At 44.9% G+C, this 22,172-nt stretch overlaps 1 protein-coding gene across 2 annotated transcripts in view; it reads left to right on the top strand.

The window, feature by feature from the left end:
* LOC126458105 (acyl-CoA Delta-9 desaturase-like) overlaps nt 1–22,172 on the top strand; it is a 660,845-nt gene that overhangs the window by 620,448 nt on the left and 18,225 nt on the right. For both annotated transcript variants that reach the window (XM_050094930.1, XM_050094931.1), the window contains exons 4-6: nt 5,500–5,705; nt 11,255–11,440; nt 14,654–14,980. In XM_050094930.1, coding sequence (XP_049950887.1) covers nt 5,500–5,705; nt 11,255–11,440; nt 14,654–14,972 — 711 coding nt within the window. In that variant the 3' untranslated portion in view covers nt 14,973–14,980. The remainder of the gene's footprint in view (nt 1–5,499; nt 5,706–11,254; nt 11,441–14,653; nt 14,981–22,172) is intronic.

The following is a 22,172-nucleotide window of genomic DNA, read 5'->3' as shown; positions in this document are numbered from 1 at the left end:
ACAAATGACAAATGATCCTCTGCGTATAGGTTCTTCTACATCGATTCGGACATAAGAACCATTAGGATCGATGTGAGAAAGCCTGTGCCATGCTATTTGACCATAGGAAGAGACAGGGGTTTTGCGTCGTGTAGTGGCCAGCCGCAGACCCGTTCTGTTTGCGGATCGCGCCATCACTTGCGTAATAACTGCCCTTCCGGAGACCGGAAGCGCGAGTATCTAGGTCGGTGAAGTAGGTGTGGGGCCAGGAAGCGCTGCGTCTACTAGTGCCTATATGTTAGCATTTAAGACAAATGGGGTAGAAACTATTTGATAACGATACACAGTGCACAAACCACAGCTGACCGTAGGCACGTGGAAGCGTCTACTACGAACATAACTGATACAAGCAGTGTCAGCTCAGCGCCAGACAATAAGAAAAGTTAACTCGAGAATCCGGAAATAGTAGCGCTAACGAACGGAGATGAGAATGTTCCTCCAATCACCGACAATCAAACACGTGCAGTGGAAATGGATGTGGTCCCATATCCAGCTGCCAAAACCGACAACAAGAGTAGAGAAACAACGGAACCCAGAACGGACACAAATGCAGGTTTATCAGCCACTTGCAGGAACTCTTCGCGAATCAAACAGAAAAGTCTCAGGATCCTGAAATCATTTCCACGATGCAGAAGCGTCTTTGGGAAGAAAGTAACAGATTACAAGCTCTACTAGGAAAGGCGGAAAATGACAGGGGAACCTCCGCCCCCCCCCCCCCTCCCACCAACAAGAGAAATTCCAAAGAACATACAAAACTACGAAAGCATAATCAGCCCCAAAGGGTGGTAAGATTCGTGGCAGACGGCAACTCCGGAAGCGTCTCAGATGGCGTAGTTCCCAGTCAACAGTCTTTCAGTTGTGCGGATGATGTGGAGACACAGCATTATTAATGTCCACTCCATGAAACGAATGTTACCAAGAAATGAGAACAGAGTTGTTTCTTTTTACAAGTTGCATAGCGGCTTAGTAGCAATATAGCTGTCACCCAGTCTGATAATATAAACCATGATAACTACACTCCTGGAAATTGAAATAAGAACACCGTGAATTCATTGTCCCAGGAAGGGGAAACTTTATTGACACATTCCTGGGGTCAGATACATCACATGATCACACTGACAGAACCACAGGCACATAGACACAGGCAACAGAGCATGCACAATGTCGGCACTAGTACAGTGTATATCCACCTTTCGCAGCAATGCAGGCTGCTATTCTCCCATGGAGACGATCGTAGAGATGCTGGATGTAGTCCTGTGGAACGGCTTGCCATGCCATTTCCACCTGGCGCCTCAGTTGGACCAGCGTTCGTGCTGGACGTGCAGACCGCGTGAGACGACGCTTCATCCAGTCCCAAACATGCTCAATGGGGGACAGATCCGGAGATCTTGCTGGCCAGGGTAGTTGACTTACACCTTCTAGAGCACGTTGGGTGGCACGGGATACATGCGGACGTGCATTGTCCTGTTGGAACAGCAAGTTCCCGTGCCGGTCTAGGAATGGTAGAACGATGGGTTCGATGACGGTTTGGATGTACCGTGCACTATTCAGTGTCCCCTCGACGATCACCAGTGGTGTACGGCCAGTGTAGGAGATCGCTCCCCACACCATGATGCCGGGTGTTGGCCCTGTGTGCCTCGGTCGTATGCAGTCCTGATTGTGGCGCTCACCTGCACGGCGCCAAACACGCATACGACCATCATTGGCACCAAGGCCGGTCCCAGGTCGACGGGCACGTGCACCTTCCGCCGACCACTGGCGACAACATCGATGTACTGTGGAGACCTCACGCCCCACGTGTTGAGCAATTCGGCGGTACGTCCACCCGGCCTCCCGCATGCCCACTATACGCCCTCGCTCAAAGTCCGTCAACTGCACATACGGTTCACGTCCACGCTGTCGCGGCATGCTACCAGTGTTAAAGACTGCGATGGAGCTCCGTATGCCACGGCAAAACTGGCTGACACTGAAGGCGGCGGTGCACAAATGCTGCGCAGCTAGCGCCATTCGACGGCCAACACCGCGGTTCCTGGTGTGTCCGCTGTGCCGTGCGTGTGATCATTGCTTGTACAGCCCTCTCGCAGTGTCCGGAGCAAGTATGGTGGGTCTGACACACCGGTGTCAATGTGTTCTTTTTTCCATTTCCAGGAGTGTACATAGATAGACCCTGCTTTAACTCCCCCTTCATACTGCTGTCATGCACCAGTTAATACCAAACTTTGCCGACAAAAGTATTGCGTAGCAACGCTAAATTTCTGCAGAACGCAAAGAGAAAGTAAACTAAAATGAGTACAGCAATATTTATAAGCAGTAGCGTCGATATAGCGCAAGAGCTTGAAATGATTTCAGGACAAAGGGGTAAAATAAATGCATATGCAACAATACAAAACTTCTGTATGGCTGCAGCGCTGGACTGCTACAGTGATCAAATAAGGCACTGAAGTGACTCAAGTCAAGCTGCTTGGCACTGGTCGCGGCCTATCTTCTGTAACAGACGGAATACGCATTGCTAAAATACACGCCCCCTCCGAAATCAAAACAGGGAACTATGAAAACATTTCTATAAAACTGAAATACTCATCTTACCAAGATCTCCTCATAACGACGTTTTAGAACTGGCGAGTTTAGCTATGTTCGTCACCGAAAGATCAGACCCCGAGCTGCAACAATAGCGAAGAATTTGCCTAGCTTATTAACAATCTAAATAGAAGGGACACCCGGGATGTGTGTCAAGACGGCACCCCCGGGTACCGACCTATCACCAAACACGTAGCGCGCAATTTCATATCCCGCAACAAATTGTCTACAGTCAATTGAACAGAAATTTCGCCTCTATGTTTTTTGGGTCATAGCGCTTCTGCAAAATAACTCTGTATAGCCAGAATATTGATAGGGGCCGAAGCTTATGGAAACGCAACACACCGGTCCTACGTCGTAAAAAAAATAAGGTACGCCGTAGCTGGGAACAATGCAGAAGGCAAATGAATAGCTACACAAATATAACACAGTGGTGGACAAAATGCACTAAGCGAAAATGCAGAAGAACATTAATGCATTCAGCTAGTACAATACGCGAACAGAGCAGTACAAAAGAATTTGTTCCACGCCCAGAGAGATTTGTACAGGAAAAATGGTATCACTAAGTACTCGAATGGCATTAAGAAAATAAAGGCGCAAATTGTGAAACTTCCAGGGAAGCAAATATTTGGATACCAGGTGTGAGCCAGAGAACGTTTCATGATGCAAGCCGAAATCTCTACTTACTACGTCGTCCAAGGAAGGCGTAGCGCGAAGACAACATTAACAGCCGAAATGAAAACATCTGAATGTAGAACTATCGAGACCCAGCGAGGAATCCTGAGGGCAGTGGAAGAATATCTGTGACCTAATTATACGCAGAAGAACCAACAGACTAAAATGAAGCCGAAAAATTGATAAAATTTCTTCAAGGAGATGATGTTAGCGAAGAGGAAAACGAAGCAAATCTCAGAGCAAGAGGTGTTTCACATCATCAAAAAGAGCCCCAAGAAAAAGACGCTGGACCCTGATGTCTTGCCCATCGAATTTTATATGGAATATTGGGAAATGCTGAAAAATCCATTTACGGAAATGTGTAATGACATGCTACATACGAGTGATGTTCGCGCTGAAATTCGAGAAGGGTTTATGGCCGTGATCCCTAAAGAAGCTGAAAAGGAAAATGTCGAAAAATATATACCATTAACCCCACTTAACTCCGATTTTAAGATAGGGTTATTTATCCGAATAATTGCGGGAAGAATGAAACTCTTAGCAGACAAACGTGTGGGCAAATATGAGACCTGTGTTGGAAACAGACTTTCTGTCATTCATACTCTAACCAAAGTCAGAGATGCTGTAGCAGTTTTGCGTGCTGCTAACGTCAAATCGGCAATTTGTTGCTTGATTCCACAAAGCATTTGACCGTGTGAACCATCATTACCTAAATAAGACTGGAAAAAATGGGGTTGTGTCAGGAGTATGGCAATTTCATCCAAACGGTAATACATTAGGCTTTGTCAAGAGTTCAGATGGACAGAATCATATACAAACCTATCAATATCAACCGTTCGGTTTGACAGGGCTGTCCGCTGTCCATATTATTATTCACCTGCGCATTACAGCGCTTACTTACAGCTGTTCCCCGAGAAACTACTGGGCTGCCATATCAAGAAGAAAAACTGAATTAACACTGATGACGTCAACTTAACAAACATGTGGGAACTACTAACTTGGTAGTTACTGCAAAGCCATTAATGCATCATTAAACATACCAAAATCTAGAACTAGGAACGCGGAGCCTGACGCAAATCGTATTATAACTGACTGGACAGAAGCCTCTGACACTATGAAAATACCTACTATGCCTGCATTTCACAAAACCCCTGCAGCGAGCTAGCGCCATCAACTGGAGAATAGGGTTCGGAGCTATACGTGGACAATTGTAAAGAAACTGCCACAGGTAACTCAATACCATTTAAAAGCTATAGTGTAACAATTATGTGGCGCTGTCCAAAATATGGTATAGCACTCATATTTCTCGTGCCAGTGGGAATACTACGTAGAATGAAAATGGCTGTTGCTCTGTGCAGAACAGTGAAGTACTGAAAATTCCACACAATATGATGCAGATGTCCTATGAAAGAGGAGGATGACAACTTGATAATATCATTAAATATCAGAGCAAAAAGCCTGGCCGACCTCTTGCACAATGTGCTTCATTATCATCAACACTTTCAAAGAGCCTTACAACGAGATACACGCACCAAGCTGAGAAGCGCCAGATCGTGTAAGCCTCATCAGTGCCCGAATTAGACACCTACGCAATTCTTTGTAGACTATAGTTATATAGAAAAATCAGTTGCAGGAAATCCAACGATTAGGAAGAGATACAAGCAGTATACCCAACGTGACCATTTATTTTTTTCTCTGTTGGTCCAGTATGGACAGGGGACATCGGCTGGTTAAGTAATTGTCAATGTCAATGAAATTCACCGACAGCCGTGTAACTTTAGATGTCATTTCATTTTATTTTGAAGGCTACCAATGTCAGCATGTCATTATGCCATCTTCAGGCCCCTGCATAATAAAAGAGTACAGATGTAGTGTATATCAGACGTACGAAGCAAGCTTACATAAGGTGACTGGTAATTATAACAGCGCCTAAAGCTTAAAACTGGAAGTAGTGGCGTTAAACCAAAGCTCTTTGTGCATCCAATAGAACAGACTAAAACATATGTACATGTTCGTTAGTGATAAAACTATTTAACACCTATGTAATACGTCCCGCGTTGATTTCTTCTGTTATTTAACGCGTTGTTGCTTGTCTATCACCTGTGTTTGTGCATATCGCTATCCCGTGACTTTTCTCCTCAGCGTATGATGCCTCAGTTCGCAGTGTGTGATGTTTTACCAGATACCTTTTTGATCACGGCTGTGCAGAGACACGTGTACCAGTGGGCGCTGGACCACCGGGTGCACCACAAGTTCAGCGAGACGGACGCGGACCCGCACGATGCGCGCCGCGGCTTCCTGTTCTCGCACGTGGGGTGGCTCGTGCTGACGCCGCACCCAGCCGTCACCGAGAACCGCGCCAAGGTCGACATGTCCGACCTGGAGGCCGACCCCATCGTCATGTGGCAGAAGCGGTGAGTCACCACACAGGAACAGATTTACGCATAGGAAGGTACGCTGTCAGAGGGCCAAATGGCACGGAATGAGGAAAGTGCCCCGTGCGCATGCCCAACACTGCTAGCCAAGTCATTCACTTCGTAGCGGCGTGGCCCGAAGTCGAGTGACTTCTACCGGCTTCAGCCGGTCGAGAACTAGGCAGTCCTTGTTCAGGACGTTGTGAAGAAACAGCAGGAGCTGCTGCGACTTTTCATGGGGCGCGAATATCGCGATATAGGGTGTCAAATGTAGAAGGCACCGGGAGCACTGAGACCTCATTCGGCACTTGGGTTTCGGTGCACTTGATTTCCCCCCCCCCGCCCCCCTCTCTCTCTCCTCTCTCACTCACACACACACACACACACACACACACACACACAGCCGCGCGGGATTAGCCGAGCGGTCTTGGGGGCTGCAGTCATGGACTGTGCAGCTGGTCCCGGCGGAGGTTCGAGTCCTCCCTCGGGCATGGGTGTGTGTGTTTGTCCTTCGGATAATTTGGGTTAAGTAGTGTGTCAGCTTAGGGACCGATGACCTTAGCAGTAGGTAAGACCCATAAGATTTCACACACATATAACACACACACAAAAGAAACTGCTTGTGAATTGAAAACATGAAAGACAAGCCAGTACTTGGCTCATTGTTGATTCCAGTTGGAAGACGATTGTTAATGCTGTTGATAGCATCTGGTGTACAGTTGTGCTCCGCATGTATTCGTGTACAAGTTGATATTGCTTTGGTTGACAGTTGGTGAAAATAAGTCTCGACAATATTATTTCGAGGAATGGTGCTGACTATCTAGGTTAATGTTATGTATATAATTTCACGTTAATATATGAAGATTCCATTAAAAATGGGATAAATCACATTTTGCACATTTTTCAGGAGAGGAAATTTGAACATTCAAGATTACAAAGAGATATTTAAAACACTCCAGTCGAATGTAACCAATATAATTAGGACGACTGTAAAGGAAGCACATTAGAAAAAAATACAAATTAAATTATATGTGAAAAATAAAGAAATAAGGTACCTCTTTGCCACAAAAAGAACGTGGTAAATTCACCACATTGTGGTAGACTTTTGTCCCTTCTTTCTGTTGTTTAGCTGATACAGTATATAGCAAAGGTAGATTTCTTTGAAAGTCCATGCTTATTGCTTCATTTTTTGCTATCTTTTACTTTATTTTCTCTCTTTTCGCTTTCATGAGTAAAATATAATAACCTGTAGCTTATGAACGAAGTACTTTAATTTTATTTGTGATTTCTAACTTTCCTTTTTCAAAGATATTTGGTAAAGCTTTGCATTCTGATCTTTTGATTCTGCCTGAAATTTATCACATGTTAAGCAGGTATCAGAATGTGGGTCTGCCACTCCACTCCTTTTCACATTCGTCAGACATCAGTAAAAACACCCTGTGAGTGCGTTAGCATCCCTAAAATAAATTTAAGGGGTAGGAGTGGACCCCCATTCTACGACAGAGTACATCGGTGTTTGGCTGTACAAAATTGGTTTATTAACTGTATTATTGTGAATAAAGCACATTGGTTTACATAAGAGTGTGACATGACAATTTCAGGACAATTGTCAAGATAACGTATTATATCCTAATTAGAGGAAATAACACTGAACACAACAATATCAAATTTAAATAGAAGGTTCTCTACAAGTTTTTCCTTACATCTAGACAGTGAATCACTGCCTGAGTTGCCCAATATTACGTCAAATCATCCGATTCCAAGTCTTAAGATTGGTACTATCTAGGACGGCAGTCAAGTCTACGGTGGATGTTTAGTCTCTGTGACAAGAAATGCAAAATATTATTCAAGGTTGTTTGCATTCACAGTAGTCGCAAGCTAGTGATCCAATATTTTTACGCCTCTGCCAGTGGCATTTACTTTTAGCTGCAACGTGTTGTCGGCTGTCTGGCTGCTGTCACCCTCTGAAAATCCTATATAAAGCTAATCAAAATCCTTGCTAAATTTATCAGCTGAAACACTCAGTAGGCGAGAAAACATGCACTCATCCCTAGCCTGGAAAATATGGCACTGATGGCATAGATGGAGCAGCGTGTGTACTTCAACGCCCTCTCAGTTCTTGCAAGGACAATTAACTGCGTGGCTGTTTCGTTTCGCCACTATTGGAGCTGAACGACTCTTCAGCTAATTTCTAGCTGAATGTCAGCCAAAGCGAATGCAGTGTTCACACAAAATTCCTCTTTTTTCCTTCTTGCAGAGTGTGGTGCGCCCTGTTCTACACTTAATGCTGGTTCACAGGAGAGTCCACGATTTCTCGGTATTCTGTCTTTCATAGCAAACTGTCCCTCACCTGTGTCCTTTTGCACTTCCCGTCACATCTTTTTAGACCAATGGGAGCATTCCTTTCATCTCATGGAAAATACCCACCAATCGCAAAGGGCGTACCTTCAGACTACGCTACAATCTCGCCATTTCTAATCCCTCCGAGTTTATTTCAGCCAACCGGACATTTTGTGCTCGCTCCTGACGCCTAAAAGTTACACGCATACATCACAAGAGCACCACAGACCTTTCACGTGATCAGAAAATGTGACTCTGTTTAACTGCGTTTCAGGCCTTTTTTTATCCATCTGAAAATTCCCCAAAGCATTTTTTTAAGCATCTCTTCCAGTAGCTTTTTTTTGTGCTCGTTGACATGCAGGATTTGGTTTACTGTGTTAATACCATCGATTCGAGTGTCATACCTTTTTGTGCTATATTCAGTACATTTTGAAGGGCAAATCTGCTCACTATCACCGAAGTATGTCATGTGACATGTCAATCTACCTGTTACGATGTATAGAATCTCATGTAAGGTGCGAAATTAACATTCACTCAAGCTGCTACTTTACACGGGTACCAAATTGAAGTTACTGTTGAATGTTTTCCAGGATCTTTCATATGCAAGAGGCAGTTCAGGATATTTTTCTTTGTATAACTTATGGCATTTTTTATTGATTGTTCTTCTGGAACGAAAATTCTGTCTGTCTTTCCCTTGTCATAGTGGTTCTTGCTTCCCTCAAATGCACGTATGTGTTTTGTAATGGATGCCTTTTCTCTGGATAATTTCCAAGAGTGTTTAGCATGCATACCCATTTTGTCTTCTGGACAGTCAGCGTTCTGCACTTTTTTATTCTGTGCAAAGCAATGAAGACCTTTTGGGAAACAAGAATTTCACTCATGTTATCATTTCGTTTGATTATTACAATGTATTGGAATGAGCAATCTCTACCACTGGAATCGCCATGCCTAGCCCTTCCACAAGCAATTAATATCACAGAAATTAAGCTGATTAAATAGGAACATTGATCATTCCAGTTACCTAACAAATTCGTGGGGCTTCATTTCTTTGAAACCCCAAACAACGATCATTTACAGTCACTGCCTAACACATGAACCATTGACCTAAGGTCCCTACAAACATTACTCATTCCGCCACAATTTTTTTCTCTTTTTACCTGATTGATTAACAGATGGTTTCTCACCTTCATCTTGTTACGAACCACACAGGTCAAAGATCCTAAAGGAAACACACATTTACCATACCGAAAACTGAACACTATAACAACAAGGAAACAATACAGAATAAGAAACAACCGATCACGTTTGCAGTCGCTACTCGTCTGCTCTAACTGGTGCAATGTGAAGAGTGGAAGCAAACCTTGGACTTTTGGTACATTCTTTCCCTGAGCAGACTGACTGAGAACGTCCTTCCTTTACCACTAACAGCAGAACACTTTTTACCTCGGTGAGTTGCCATGCTATTTGGACGGCTGACCATCAGAATGAGCCATAGCTCATCTCGTAATTAAACGGACTTTGACCCCGTTTTTCCGTGGGCCGTCATGCGTTTACTTCAGCAGCAAAATGTATAAATGCTGTGTTAGATGTTGCAGTTATTTTTAGTGCAGTCTTGATCATCGTGTTTATAACTTTATACTGCCTTACGCATTTCGGCCTAAAGCCGTTCTCAAAGGTTCTACAAGAGAACTTCATGAAAGGGTTTCAGTAAAAGTAAATTATTGCACTTGCATGAAACGTACTTCGTACTAACTGACGAAACAGACACTCGGTGAATAATATTTAGTTATTTATTTACACGTCATGTTCCATAAGACCAAAAAGTGGAGCAACTCTCCAAAGTCATGGAATGTGTCAGTACATGAAATCGCAACATAAAAGTAATAATAGATAAAAATAAAATGTTTATTAACCCAAAAAAGTCAATCCATAAGTTTTAGTTAACGCAATCAAACATTACAACAAGAATCAGCTTAATTTCTCAAGGAACGCCTCGATAGAATAGAAGGAGTGACCCATGACCCGTTCCGGATTTGGGAATGGATGTCGGCCGTTTATATTACTGTTACGTATATGTACCGCTATTCAGGGAGACTATGCTACTATAATCACCTCTCATGTATTCGATAAACGCCTGCCCCGTAATTGAAGACATGGTTACTTAGGGAAACCGTGCCCACATTTGGCAGATTGAAAAACCCTACCCTTGCTACCCACGCCTGCCCACAGATCACACATGTGGTATACCTAGTGTCCCAGGAGGAATGGTTGATATTCAGGGATATGACAGGAACGAAGCAAATAAAGTCTAGTAAACATGTCTCTAAAACACATACCTTACGAGCTATGACCTTCTTCATCTCGATATTGTGAAACAAATCGCGTATTTTGATACGTGGTAGTACGGCCCAAAGCAAGAAATAACGTCCGTAAACGTGGTCTTTAAAGAGCTTATCTTAAGAGCTATGAGTACTTGTTCATCTTCGTTCCTTTGAAACACAGCTCTTCTACTGAACAGATGCTTATAGCTCTTAAGTTATACGTTTTGGAGCTCATGTTCACTAGGCAATTTTTTCTCGTTTTGGTCCATACAACCTCCTCCCGAAATATGGAAAGCAAATGCTTATCGTAGCAGAAATCTTTTTTCACAATATTGAATATGGAGAAGTGCTCATAGTTGGTAATGCATGCATTTTAGGGCCCATGTTTAGTAGACTTTTTTGCTTTGAGTGATCGTTACAGTCATATCCCTAAATTCTCCATGGGACACCTTCTATAGTACAACTCTCACTGTTCGCATTATACTCTATACATCTGTATAAAACTGTTTTTATTTCAGGTAAATTTTATTTGTAAGGAGAATCGACTGTGTGTATAGGAGAAGTTGTGAACTTATGGGAGATTTTTATTTTGAACACATTAAGCCCGTGCTTTGTGTCTTATTGACCATGTTCCGTTTCATGTAGGCGAGTTGTGAATGCTGGCTTCTAGTGTTTATTTGATCAAAGTGATGATAGGTACTCATCATACGTAACGTCAAATTCGTCCAATTTCTCGTAAGTAAAAAATATTGTCTTAGATATGAAATGTGGAGCGTATTACAATGAAAGATTTACGTGTAATGACTTCAGTACTTCCCTCACTCCGCATTAGTTCCGTTCGTGACTACAATCACATCCCCATGTATGCCTCAAACATATTTTCTACAGGCTGTACGTGCCGCTGTTCGCCCTGCTCGTAGTCGTGTTCCCGGTGTGGGTGCCTTGGTATTTCTGGGATGAGACGCTCTGGAGGTCATTCTTCGTGCTCTTCAACTTCCGGTTCGTCCTCACACTCAACATCGCCTTCCTCATCAACAGCGTGGCGCACATGTGGGGCAACAGGCCTTACGACAAGTGAGTATCCAATTCAAGTTCTTTTCTCGCTTTCATACACTGTGCTTCTACTTTGCACTTCTGAAAATTAACTTTACGCATCATTTTCATGGCGAGCGTGTTTCAACTGTTACCATAGTAAAGTTCTATTGCAAGATGTCTCCTAGACTTCCACGAAATTTTGGTCATCTGTTGGCTATTAGTAGCACAAGACTCAATGTCCAGAAATACAGTGTCAGCACAGGTAAAAAAACTGGCTTCACCAGAACGAAAGCCAGAACAATGAAACTTAGTCTATAAGGACCGTCTCTGCGACTAAATAAAAGTCTGTGTGTTTGTCTGTGATACGTGTTTCGCTTGTTCTGTCATTTATCAAGTTCCCGTTCCTGTTCCTAACGAAGAAGTCTGGACTCTGAATTTCACGTTTCTGATTTTTGATGCATTGGAAAAATTTTCTTGACTTTATGTTGTCGCTCTCTGTCTCAATTCGTTCAGATAAACTGGTTAGATATATTCTCTTCTCTGTTTGTAGGATTCGCTTCGTCTCTCTTCTGTTGTTGATAAAATGTTCCCTTTTCTACTCATTCTTACTGTCCTCCAGTCACTTCTCCCTCATCTTCCTCCTCTTTTCTGTGGCCTTCTGGGATGTCTCGTTGAACCACTTTCTTTTCGTCATTCCCCCCCTTCTTCCCAACGTATCCTCCGCAAACCTTAGTACAGCGGATTTAACTTCATTCCACTTTTCCTCCATGTCCTCTCTTACTTCATGGTTTTCTAGGGCCTCAGAGGTTTTTTGATTTCTGTAGCATATTGTTCTTTACTTGCACTTTCTCGCAGTTTCCCAACATTCAAAGCAGGTTCTAGTGTCTCCTTCTTTTTATAGTGCGTGTAGGTGAACTTCATTTCAAGTCTACACACAACGAGGATGTGGTTTGATGCACAGTCGGCTCCTCTATACGACACGACGTCCGTGACTACGGCTGTAGCGCTGGTCTACCAAGATATGATCTATCTCGTTGGTAGTTCTTCCATCCGGTTAGCACCAGGTCCCCTTATCTTAGGTCCTTTGAGCTAACTAAGTTGATCATCCTCTGACCATTCTCATTTGTCTCGCCATGCAACCTGCACCTTCCTAAAGTTGGTTTATAGATTTATCCTTTTCCTACTTTTCTTTTAATTCTCCCAGAAGTATCTTGATGTTTCTGTTTAGTGTGCTCTCAATTGTTTGCTGTATTTGATAATAGAACTTTTCCTTTTCTTCATCTGTTTTACACTACTGGCCATTAAAATTGCTACACCAAGAAGAAATGCATGTGATAAACGGGTATTCATTGGACAAATATATTGTACTAGAACTGACATGTGATTACATTTTCACGCAATTTGGGTGCATAGATCCTGAGAAATCAGTACCCAGAACAACCAACTCTGGCCGTAATAACGGCTTTGATACACCTGGGCATTGAGTCAAACAGAGCTTGGATGGCGTGTACAGGTACAGCTGCCTATGCAGCTTCAACACGATACCACAGTTCATCAAGAGTAGTGACTGCTCGGCCACCATTGACAAGACGTTTTCAGTTGGTGAGAGATCTGGAGAATGTGCTGGCCAGGGCAGCAGTCGAACATTTTCTGTATCCAGAAAGGCCCGCACAGGACCTGCAACATGCGGTCATGCATTATCCTGCTGAAATGTAGGGTTTCCTAGGGATCGAATGAAGGGTAGAGCCACGGGTCGTAAGACATCTGAAATGTAACGTCCACTGTTCAAAGTGCCGTCAATGCGAACAAGAGGTCACCGAGACGTGTAACCAATGGCACCCCATACCGTCACGCCAGGTGATACGCCAGTATGGCGATGACGAATACACGCTTCCAATGTGCGTTCACCGCGATGCGGTGCGACCATCATGATGCTGTAAACAGAACCTGGATTCATCCGAAAAATGACGTTCTGCCATTCGTACACACAGGTTCGTCGTTGAGTGCACCACCGCAGGCGCCCCTGTCTGTGAAGCAGCGTCAAGGGTAACCGCAGCCATGTTCTGCGAGCTGATAGTCCATGCTGCTGCAAACGTCATCGACCTGTTCGTGCAGATGGTTGTTGTCTTGCAAACGTCCCCATCTGTTGACTCAGGGATCGAAACGTGGCTGCATGATCCATTACAGCCATGCGGATAAGATGCCTGTCATCTCGACTGCTAGTGATACGAGGCCGTTGGGATCCAGCACGGCGTTCCGTATTACCCTCCTGAACCCACCGATTCCATATTCTGCTAACAGTCATTGGATCTCGACCAACGCGAGCAGCAATGTCGCGATACGATAAACCGCAATCGCGTTAGGCTACAATCCGACCTTTACCAAAGTCGGAAACGTGATGGTACGCATTTCTCCTCCTTACACGAGGCATCACAACTACGTTGCACCAGGCAGCGCCGGTCAACTGCTGCTTGTGTATGAGAAATCGGTTGGAAACTTTCCTCATGTCAGCACGTTGTGGGTGTCGGCACCGGAGCCAACCTTGTGTATGCTCTGAAAAGCTAGTCATTTGCATATCACAGCATCTTCTTCCTGTCGGTTAAATTTCGCGTCTGTAGCACGTCATCTTCGTGGTGTAGCAATTTTAATGGCCAGTAGTGTATCTTCCTTCGGGCCGTGAACGGCGATAAGCATTTAGTCTGACATTTGTTTTCCGAGTACTATGTAGAATATTCTTTTGTTAGCAGCTTTGAATTCTTTTACTGAATTTGCTACTTCGTCATGTATTATAAAACCAGAGCAATATTCATGTTAATCTATACATTCCCTATACTGAAGTTTTTATTTTTTATACTACAGACAGAAAAACATGACTGCCTTATGGACAAGGAGGGAAAAGTGCGCTTTAATTGAGCCAACATAGGAATTTTGCGTCCGTCCATTTTCGTAAACAAACAGTGTAGTTATCGAGCCACATACAGCCGACAGCTGCCGATGGAGAATGCTGCAGTCGGAAATCACGTAAGCAGCATGTCTCATGTGACGTGGGTGTTGTGTCTCATGCAGCCGGATTTCCCGTCTGCCGTCAACTTCAGCGGCGTTGTCCGGCGTGAGGACGGCTTCAGTGTGATGTATTCTGGGCACAACTAGTTCTTTTGCCCGACGCAGTTACACGTAGCTTCCTCCCGAGTATCCACGCTACACGAGTGCTTTCCCGGTTAGCGCCTCTAACTTCGGCGGCGATGTCTACAGGCACATCAGCCCGGTGGAGAACGCCGTGGTGTCTGTGGCGGCGCTGGGCGAGGGCTGGCACAACTACCACCACGTGTTCCCCTGGGACTACAAGGCGGCCGAGCTGGGCGCCAGCCCACTCAACCCCACGACCGCCTTCATCGACTTCTTCGCGCGCCTCGGCTGGGCGTACGACCTGAAGACCGTGGCGCCCGACATGGTCCGGCGGCGCGTCGAGCGCTCCGGAGACGGCAGCCACGCGCTGTGGGGGTGGGGGGACCGGGACCTGCCCGCCGACGAGTGGCGGCGACTGTGCGAGGCGGGCGCCAAGCGCCAGTAGCACCAGTGGTACGTCAGCTCCCTGCTCTCTATCCATTTGTGTGTACCGTCCACTGTATTCAGTGCTATGTACTAGGCTTAAGTACAGTGTTTACAAAGAAAAACAATCATGTTCATGTAACACACCAAATCACAGATTACATATGTTGAAGACGATGTATTCACTTATTGAACAGAAGCTGTGATACTGTGGACATTCTCTGCTACATCTTTGACATGAACGTATACAGGATGGTCCATTGATCGTGACCGGCCCAAGTATCTCACGAAATAAGCGTCAAACGAAAAACCTACAAAGAACGAAACTTGTCTATCTTGAAGGGGGAAACCAGATGGCGCTATGGTTGGCCCACTAGATGGCGCTGCCATAGGTCAAACGGATATCAACTGCGGTGTTTTTTTTTTATATAGGAACCCCCATTTTTTACTCATATTCGTGTAGTACGTAAAAAAAATATGTATGTTTCAGTTGGAACACTTTGTTCGCTTTCTGATAGATGGCGCTGTAATAGCCACAAACATATGGCTCACAATTTTAGACGGACAGTTGGTACCAGGTAGGTTTTTTTTAAATTAAAATACAGAACGTAGGTACGTTTGAACATTTTATTTCGGCTGTTCCAATGTGACACATGTACCTTTGTGAACTTATCATTTCTGAGAACGCATGCTGTTACAGCGTGATTACCTGTAAATACCACATAAATGCAATAAATGCTCAAAATTATGTCCGCCAACCTCAATGCATTTGGCAATACGTGTAACGACATTCCTCTCAACAGCGAGTAGTTCGCGTTCCGTAATGTTCGCACATGCACTGACGCATGATGTCAGGCGTTGTCGGTGGATCACTACAGCAAATATCCTTCAACTTTCCCCACAGAAAGAAATCCGGGGACGTCAGATCCGGTGAACGTGCGGGCCATGTGCTTCGACGACCAATCCACCTGTCATCAAATTTGCTATCAATACCACTTCAACCGCACGCGAGCTATGTGCCGGACATCCATCATGTTGAAAGTACATCGACATTCTGTCATCCACTGAAACATCTTGTAGTAACATCGGTAGAACATTACGTAGTAAATCAGCATGCATTTAGATTGCCATCGATAAAATGGGGGCCAATTACCCTTCCTCCCATAATCCCGCACCATACATTAACCCGCCGAGGTCGCTGTTCCACTTGTCGCAGCCATCGTGGATTTTCCGTTGCCCAATAGTGCATATTTTCCCGGTTCACGTTACCGCTGTTGGTGAATGGCGCTTCGTCGCTAAATAGAACGCGTGCACAAAATCTGTCATCGTCCCGTAATTTCTCTTGTGCCCATTGGCAGAACTGTACACGACGTGCAAAGTCGTCGCCATGCAATTCCTGGTGCATAGAAATATGGTACGGGTGCAGTCGATGTTGATGTAGCATTCTCAACACCGACGTTTTTGAGATTCCCGATTCTCTCGCAATTTGTCTGTTACTGATGTGCGGATTAGCTGCGACAGCAGCTAAAACACCTACTTGGGCATCTTCATTTCTTGCCGGTCGTTGTTGACGTTTCACATGTGGCTGAACACTTCCTGTTTCCTTAAATAACGTAACTATCTGTCAAACGGTCCGGACACTTGGATGATGTCGTCCAGGATACCGAGCAGCATACATAGTACACGCCCGTTGGGCATTTTGATCACAGTAGCCATACATCAACACAATATCGACCTTTTCCGCAATTGGTAAGGCCCATTTTAACACGGGTAATGTATCGCGAAGCAAATACTGTCCGCACTGGGGGAATGTTACGTGATACTACGTACTTATATGTTAGTGACTATCACAAAGCGAAAAAAGTGGTTCAACTAAAACATTCATATTTCTTTACGTAGTCCGGAACCGCGGGACTGCTACGGTCGCAGGTTCGAATCCTGCCTCGGGCATGGATGTGTGTGATGTCCATAGGTTAGTTAGGTTTAAGTAGTTCTAAGTTCTAGGGGACTGATGACCACAGCAGTTGAGTCCCATAGTGCTCAGAGCCATTTGAACATTTTTTTTCTTTACGTACTACACGAATATGCAATAAAAATGGGGGTTCCTATTTTAAAAAACGCAGTTGACATCCGTTTGACTTACGGCAGCGCCATCTAGCGGGCCAACCATAGCGCCATCTGGTTTCCCCCTTCAAGCTAGACGAGTTTCGTTCTTTGTAGTTTTTTCGTTTGATGCTTATTTCGTGAGATATTTGGCTCAGTCACTATCAATGGCCCACCCTGTATATGCATACCATTACCCCATGACTTTTGTCACCTCAGTGTAGCTCTGAGGCGCATTTGTTTCACTAAAACCTGGCACCTGGTCACGCCGCCAATAACAGGAGACTTGCCCTGGTGTGGTGACATCGACCCGCCCGCTACTGTCGTTACCGCTGTTAGGTGCAGTTTCCTGCGAGCGCGGCTAGCCTCGTGTCGCAGTCCCCTTACGTGTATGCTATTCTGAGCCACATGTCGCCACAATGCGGCTACCAGACTGCGGCTGCTAATGCAATACCTCATGGCGGCTTTCTCACTATTTTTTATTACTTCTACTGAAAGACCAGGTTGATTCTCTGGTTTCACAACGACATCACTGTTACCGCCGCAACACTTATTTCTGGAACTGCGTCGTTCAGCCCCATTCCAGTAGAATCACAAGCTGACGCTGATCAGGCACACTGCCACTAGCTTCCTCTTTTCTTTTGCTATAAAATAAAGGGTAAAATTGGTCCAACACAGGCCTACACCTACGTCTACACCTATATTCTGCAAACCACTGTGAAGTGTGTGGCAAAGGGTTCTTCCTATTAGCCGGCAGGGGTGGCCGAGCGGTTCTAGCCGCTACAGTCTGGAACCGCGCGACCGCGCAGGTTCGAATCCTGCCTCGGGCATTGATGTGAGTGATGTCCTTAGGTTAGTTAGGTTTAAGTAGTCTAAGTTCTAGGGGACTGATGACCTCAGAAGTTAAGTCCCATAGTGCTCAGAGCCATTTGAACCATTTTTTCTTCCTATTACACCACGTATGAAGGTTTCTTCCTGTTACATTAACATTTGGAGCATGCGAATAATGGCTGCTTAAATGCCTCTGTTCGTGCGGTGATGAGTGTAATCTTGCCTAGAGATGTGGTACCTGGGGGACCGTAATATATTCTTAGAGTCCTATTTCAGTACTTGTTATTGAAGCTTTGCATGTAAGCTTTTACAGGGTCGTTGGCCTCTCTCTCCAAGTGTCAGACAATTCAAGTTTTTCAGCATCTTCGTGATGCTCTCCCGTGGGTCAAACAATTCTGTGACGATTCGTGCTGCCTAGCTTTACATACTTCCGATATCCCCTGTTGGTTCTAGCCGGCCGATGTGGCCGAGCGGTTCTAGGCCCTTCAGTCCGGAACCGCGCGACCGCTACGGTCGCAGGTTCGAATCCTGCCTCGGGCATGGATGTGTGTGGTGTCCTTAAGTTAGTTAGGTTTAAGTAGTTCTACGTTCTAGGGGACTGATGACCTTCGATGTTAAGTCCCATAGTGCTCAGAGCCATTTGCATTTTTGTTGGTTCTATTTGGTATGGATCCCACAATCTTGAGCTGTATCCTAGGTGGAATGTTTTATAAATTCAGTGTCTACGCGGTTTCGAATTTTTCCAGAAGCCTACCAAGAAACGGAAGTGTGGCTCCTATAGTGAACTTATTACTGTCTTCACAAATTGTTACTTTCAGGTATTTTTATGAATTGATCGATTCCAGATGTGATTTTTATTAATACTGTAGTCATATGATACTACTTTGTAAAATATAAGATTTTGCATTTTTACATATTTCAAGCAAGTTGCCAGTCTTTGTACCACTTTCAAATATTATCGAAGCTTTTTTAAGATGTTATTTTACAACAGAGAAAGGCATCGTCTGTAAAAAGTCTGAGGTTACAAGTAAAACTGTCTGTCATTTCACTAATATTGTCACGTCGAAATCACACTCACGTCCAAATCCCAAAGCAGTTTGTCAGTGAAGTATAACACTTAGAACCGAAAGCTCGTTCATTATGAACACCCAACATTCAGCCAGACAGAACTGACCTCCTGGACAGAGAGTGCAGCTATTTCGACAAACATCAAATATTCCACAATATTTATACTAACATCGAATGTTTCAGAATATACTAACATTAAAATTACAAGTATTTCAAGAACTTACCACACACGATAAATAGTTGCCCGTGATCGGGTTTGAACTGACTACCAGAAGCACTATGCCATGCTGCACGCGCCCTAGTTTGCGTCATTGCTCCCTCTCCTGCAGAAACAGCGACCAACTGTTTCAGAAATTCTTGTTGAGTCGACTGTAGCACCCCGGATCTAGATTTTATTAATGCTCCTCTGTATGGGGATGCTGGCGGATTCTTGCGTTCTGCTCATGTCGTTACATCATTTATGATGGGCACCAAAGGAAGCGCCTCCCGTCAAAGTTACGTGAAGAGTGGGTCTTCAGTTTCGTTGAACCTCCCATCATCTGTCTTCAGTTCTGGACTGCGGTAGGCCTTCATACGGTGGACATGGAAGACGTCTCTGCGCTAGTGTCTTGAAGAAGGGTTGGTTCAAATGGCTCTGAGCACTATGGGACTTAACTTCTAAGGTCATCAGTCCCCTAGAACTTAGAACTACTTAAACCTAAAGGACAGCACACACATCCATGCCCGAGGCAGGATTCGAACCTGCGACCGTAGCAGTCGCGCGGTTCCAGACTGTAGCGCCTTTAACCGCTTGGCCACTCCGGCCGGCTGAAGAAGGGTCATAATCCTCGACTTTAAGTGTGACGTCCAACTAGCAATGAACAATACGATACGCCCCAAAGTACGGCTTAAATAATTTCTCTGATAGTACTTTTTTCTTCCACACAGGCGTAAAAATCGAAACCAAGGCTCCTGGACAGTGTCTCACAGCAAGGTGATTGGTATTGAAGCACTCTCGTTCCTTTTCCTGCGCGCCCAGGGTCTGTATGCGAGCCACGTATTTTGCATCTTCGGTGCTGCTGATGAGGCGTATCACGTAATCATCCTGGGTATCGTCCAGTTGAAACTGGAGCCGTGTATCCGTTGACGCATCGGCCTCGCGACCGTCGAGTAGAAAGAACGGTGTGAAGCCTGCAATGTCTTGCTGCGCTTTGTTGTATGCAAATGCGATGCCGAGTAGTATCGTATAACAATCTCTCCGTTCGACATCAAGGTATATAGTGAGCATATCTTCCAGCGTATTATTAAAACATTCTATAAAGCCATTCGCCTGTTGGATGGTAGGCAGTTTTCATCTTGTAGGTGACGTCCCATGGTAAAATTACCTCTGATACTAGTCTCGACTTAAAAACTTCTCCACGATCAGATATCATCATACGGGGTCCTACATGCTTCAAAATGAATCTTGTAAACGGAACTTTGCAATTTCCGGAGCTTCAGCAGTCGGTACAGCTATGGTGACAGTATAGTGGATGAGGTGGTTATTGCAGACTGTTATCCATCGACTCCCCTTTGGCGACATCGGGAAGCTCTCCAAGAGCTTGATTCCAATTCGGCAGTGTGGCTCTGCTGCAGGTGGGATTGGTACCTGGTGCTCCAGAGCCAGAGGTAATTGCGGCAATTACACCTAGCGTTGACATTCCTTACAGTGTCTCACATAGTGTCTTACAGATCGGCAGTGATAACTCAATCTGATTCTGCCTAGTCTTCACGAATCACAGATGACGAGATGTTCCAGGAACGTGGAAAAAGAAAAATAGTGCGAGCTCTTGTGCACGAAGCGTGGCATAGTGGTTTGCGTCGCTGGTTGGTGTGCTGTGAGTCGCCACTTCAAAACCGCGACCCACAGGTTACGAGGGGGTGCTGAAAGTTTCCGAATTTGAAGAGTTCGTCCACACATAGAGCAACCGCTTCTTCAGCGTGACAATCTCAGACCACGCACGAGCGCTGCGACGTCTGCAGCAATCCGACGCCTTGGGTTCACTACCATCGATCATCCTCCGTACAGTCCTGACTTGGCCCCTCCGATTTTCATATGTTTCCAAAACTTATAGAACACACTCGAGGACTTCGATTTAAAACCGATAAAGCGGTGCTAGTAGAGGTGAGGCTGTGGCTCCAACAACAACGTCAAACATTCTACAGTGACGGTATAAAAAAATGGTCTCCCTTTTGGAGTTGTATTCGTCGCCAGGGTGACCATTTTGAGAAGTAAATATGTAGACATGAAGGCTAAAGATGTATGATGTTAAAAACATTTCTCTTATTTAAAAAACTTTGGGTTTTCACACAAAAAATTCGGAGGCATTACTTTTCAGCACCCCCTCGTATTCGTTAATTAGTATTTATCGTTTCTTGAATGTTCTTGAAATACACTACTGGCCATTAAAATTGCTACACCACGAAGGTGACGTGCTACAGACGCGAAATTTAACCGACAGGAAGAAGATACTGTGATATGCAAATGATTAGCTTTTCAGAGCATTCACACGTGCTGACATGAGGAAAGTTTCCAACCAGGAAAGTTTCCAACAGATTTCTCATACACAAACAGCAGTTGACCAGCGTTGCCTGCTGAAACGTTGTTGTGGTGCCTCGTGTAAGGAGGAGAAATGCGTACCATCACGTTTCCGACTTTGATAAAGGGCGGATTATAGCCTATCGCGATTGTGGTTTATCGTATCTCGACATGGCTGCTCGCGTTGCTCGAGATCCAATGACTGTTAGCAGAATATGGAATCGGTGGGTTCAGGAGGGTAATACGGAACGCCGTGCTGGATCCCAACGGCCTCGTATCACTAGGAGTCGAGATCACAGGCATCTTATCCGCATGGCTGTGACGGATCGTGCAGCCACGTCTCGATACCTGGGTCAACAGATGGAGACGTTTGCAAGACAACAACCATCTGTACGAACAGTTCGACGTTTGCAGCAGCATGGACTATCAGCTCGGAGACTGTGGCTGCGGTTACCCTTGACACTGCATTACAGACAGAAGCGCCTGCGATGGTGTACTCGACGAACCTGGGTGCACGAATGACAAAGCGTAATTTTTTCGGATGAATCCAGGTTCTGTTTACAGCATCGTGATGGTCACATCCGTGTTTAGCGACATCGCGGTGAACGCATACTGGCGTATGGGGTGCCATTGGTTACACGTCTCGGTCACTTCTTGTTCGCA

The sequence above is a fragment of the Schistocerca serialis genome, chromosome 2 (genome assembly GCF_023864345.2).
Source record: "Schistocerca serialis cubense isolate TAMUIC-IGC-003099 chromosome 2, iqSchSeri2.2, whole genome shotgun sequence".
Lineage (NCBI taxonomy): Eukaryota > Metazoa > Arthropoda > Insecta > Orthoptera > Acrididae > Schistocerca > Schistocerca serialis.
This window is presented reverse-complemented; position numbering and strand designations above follow the sequence as displayed.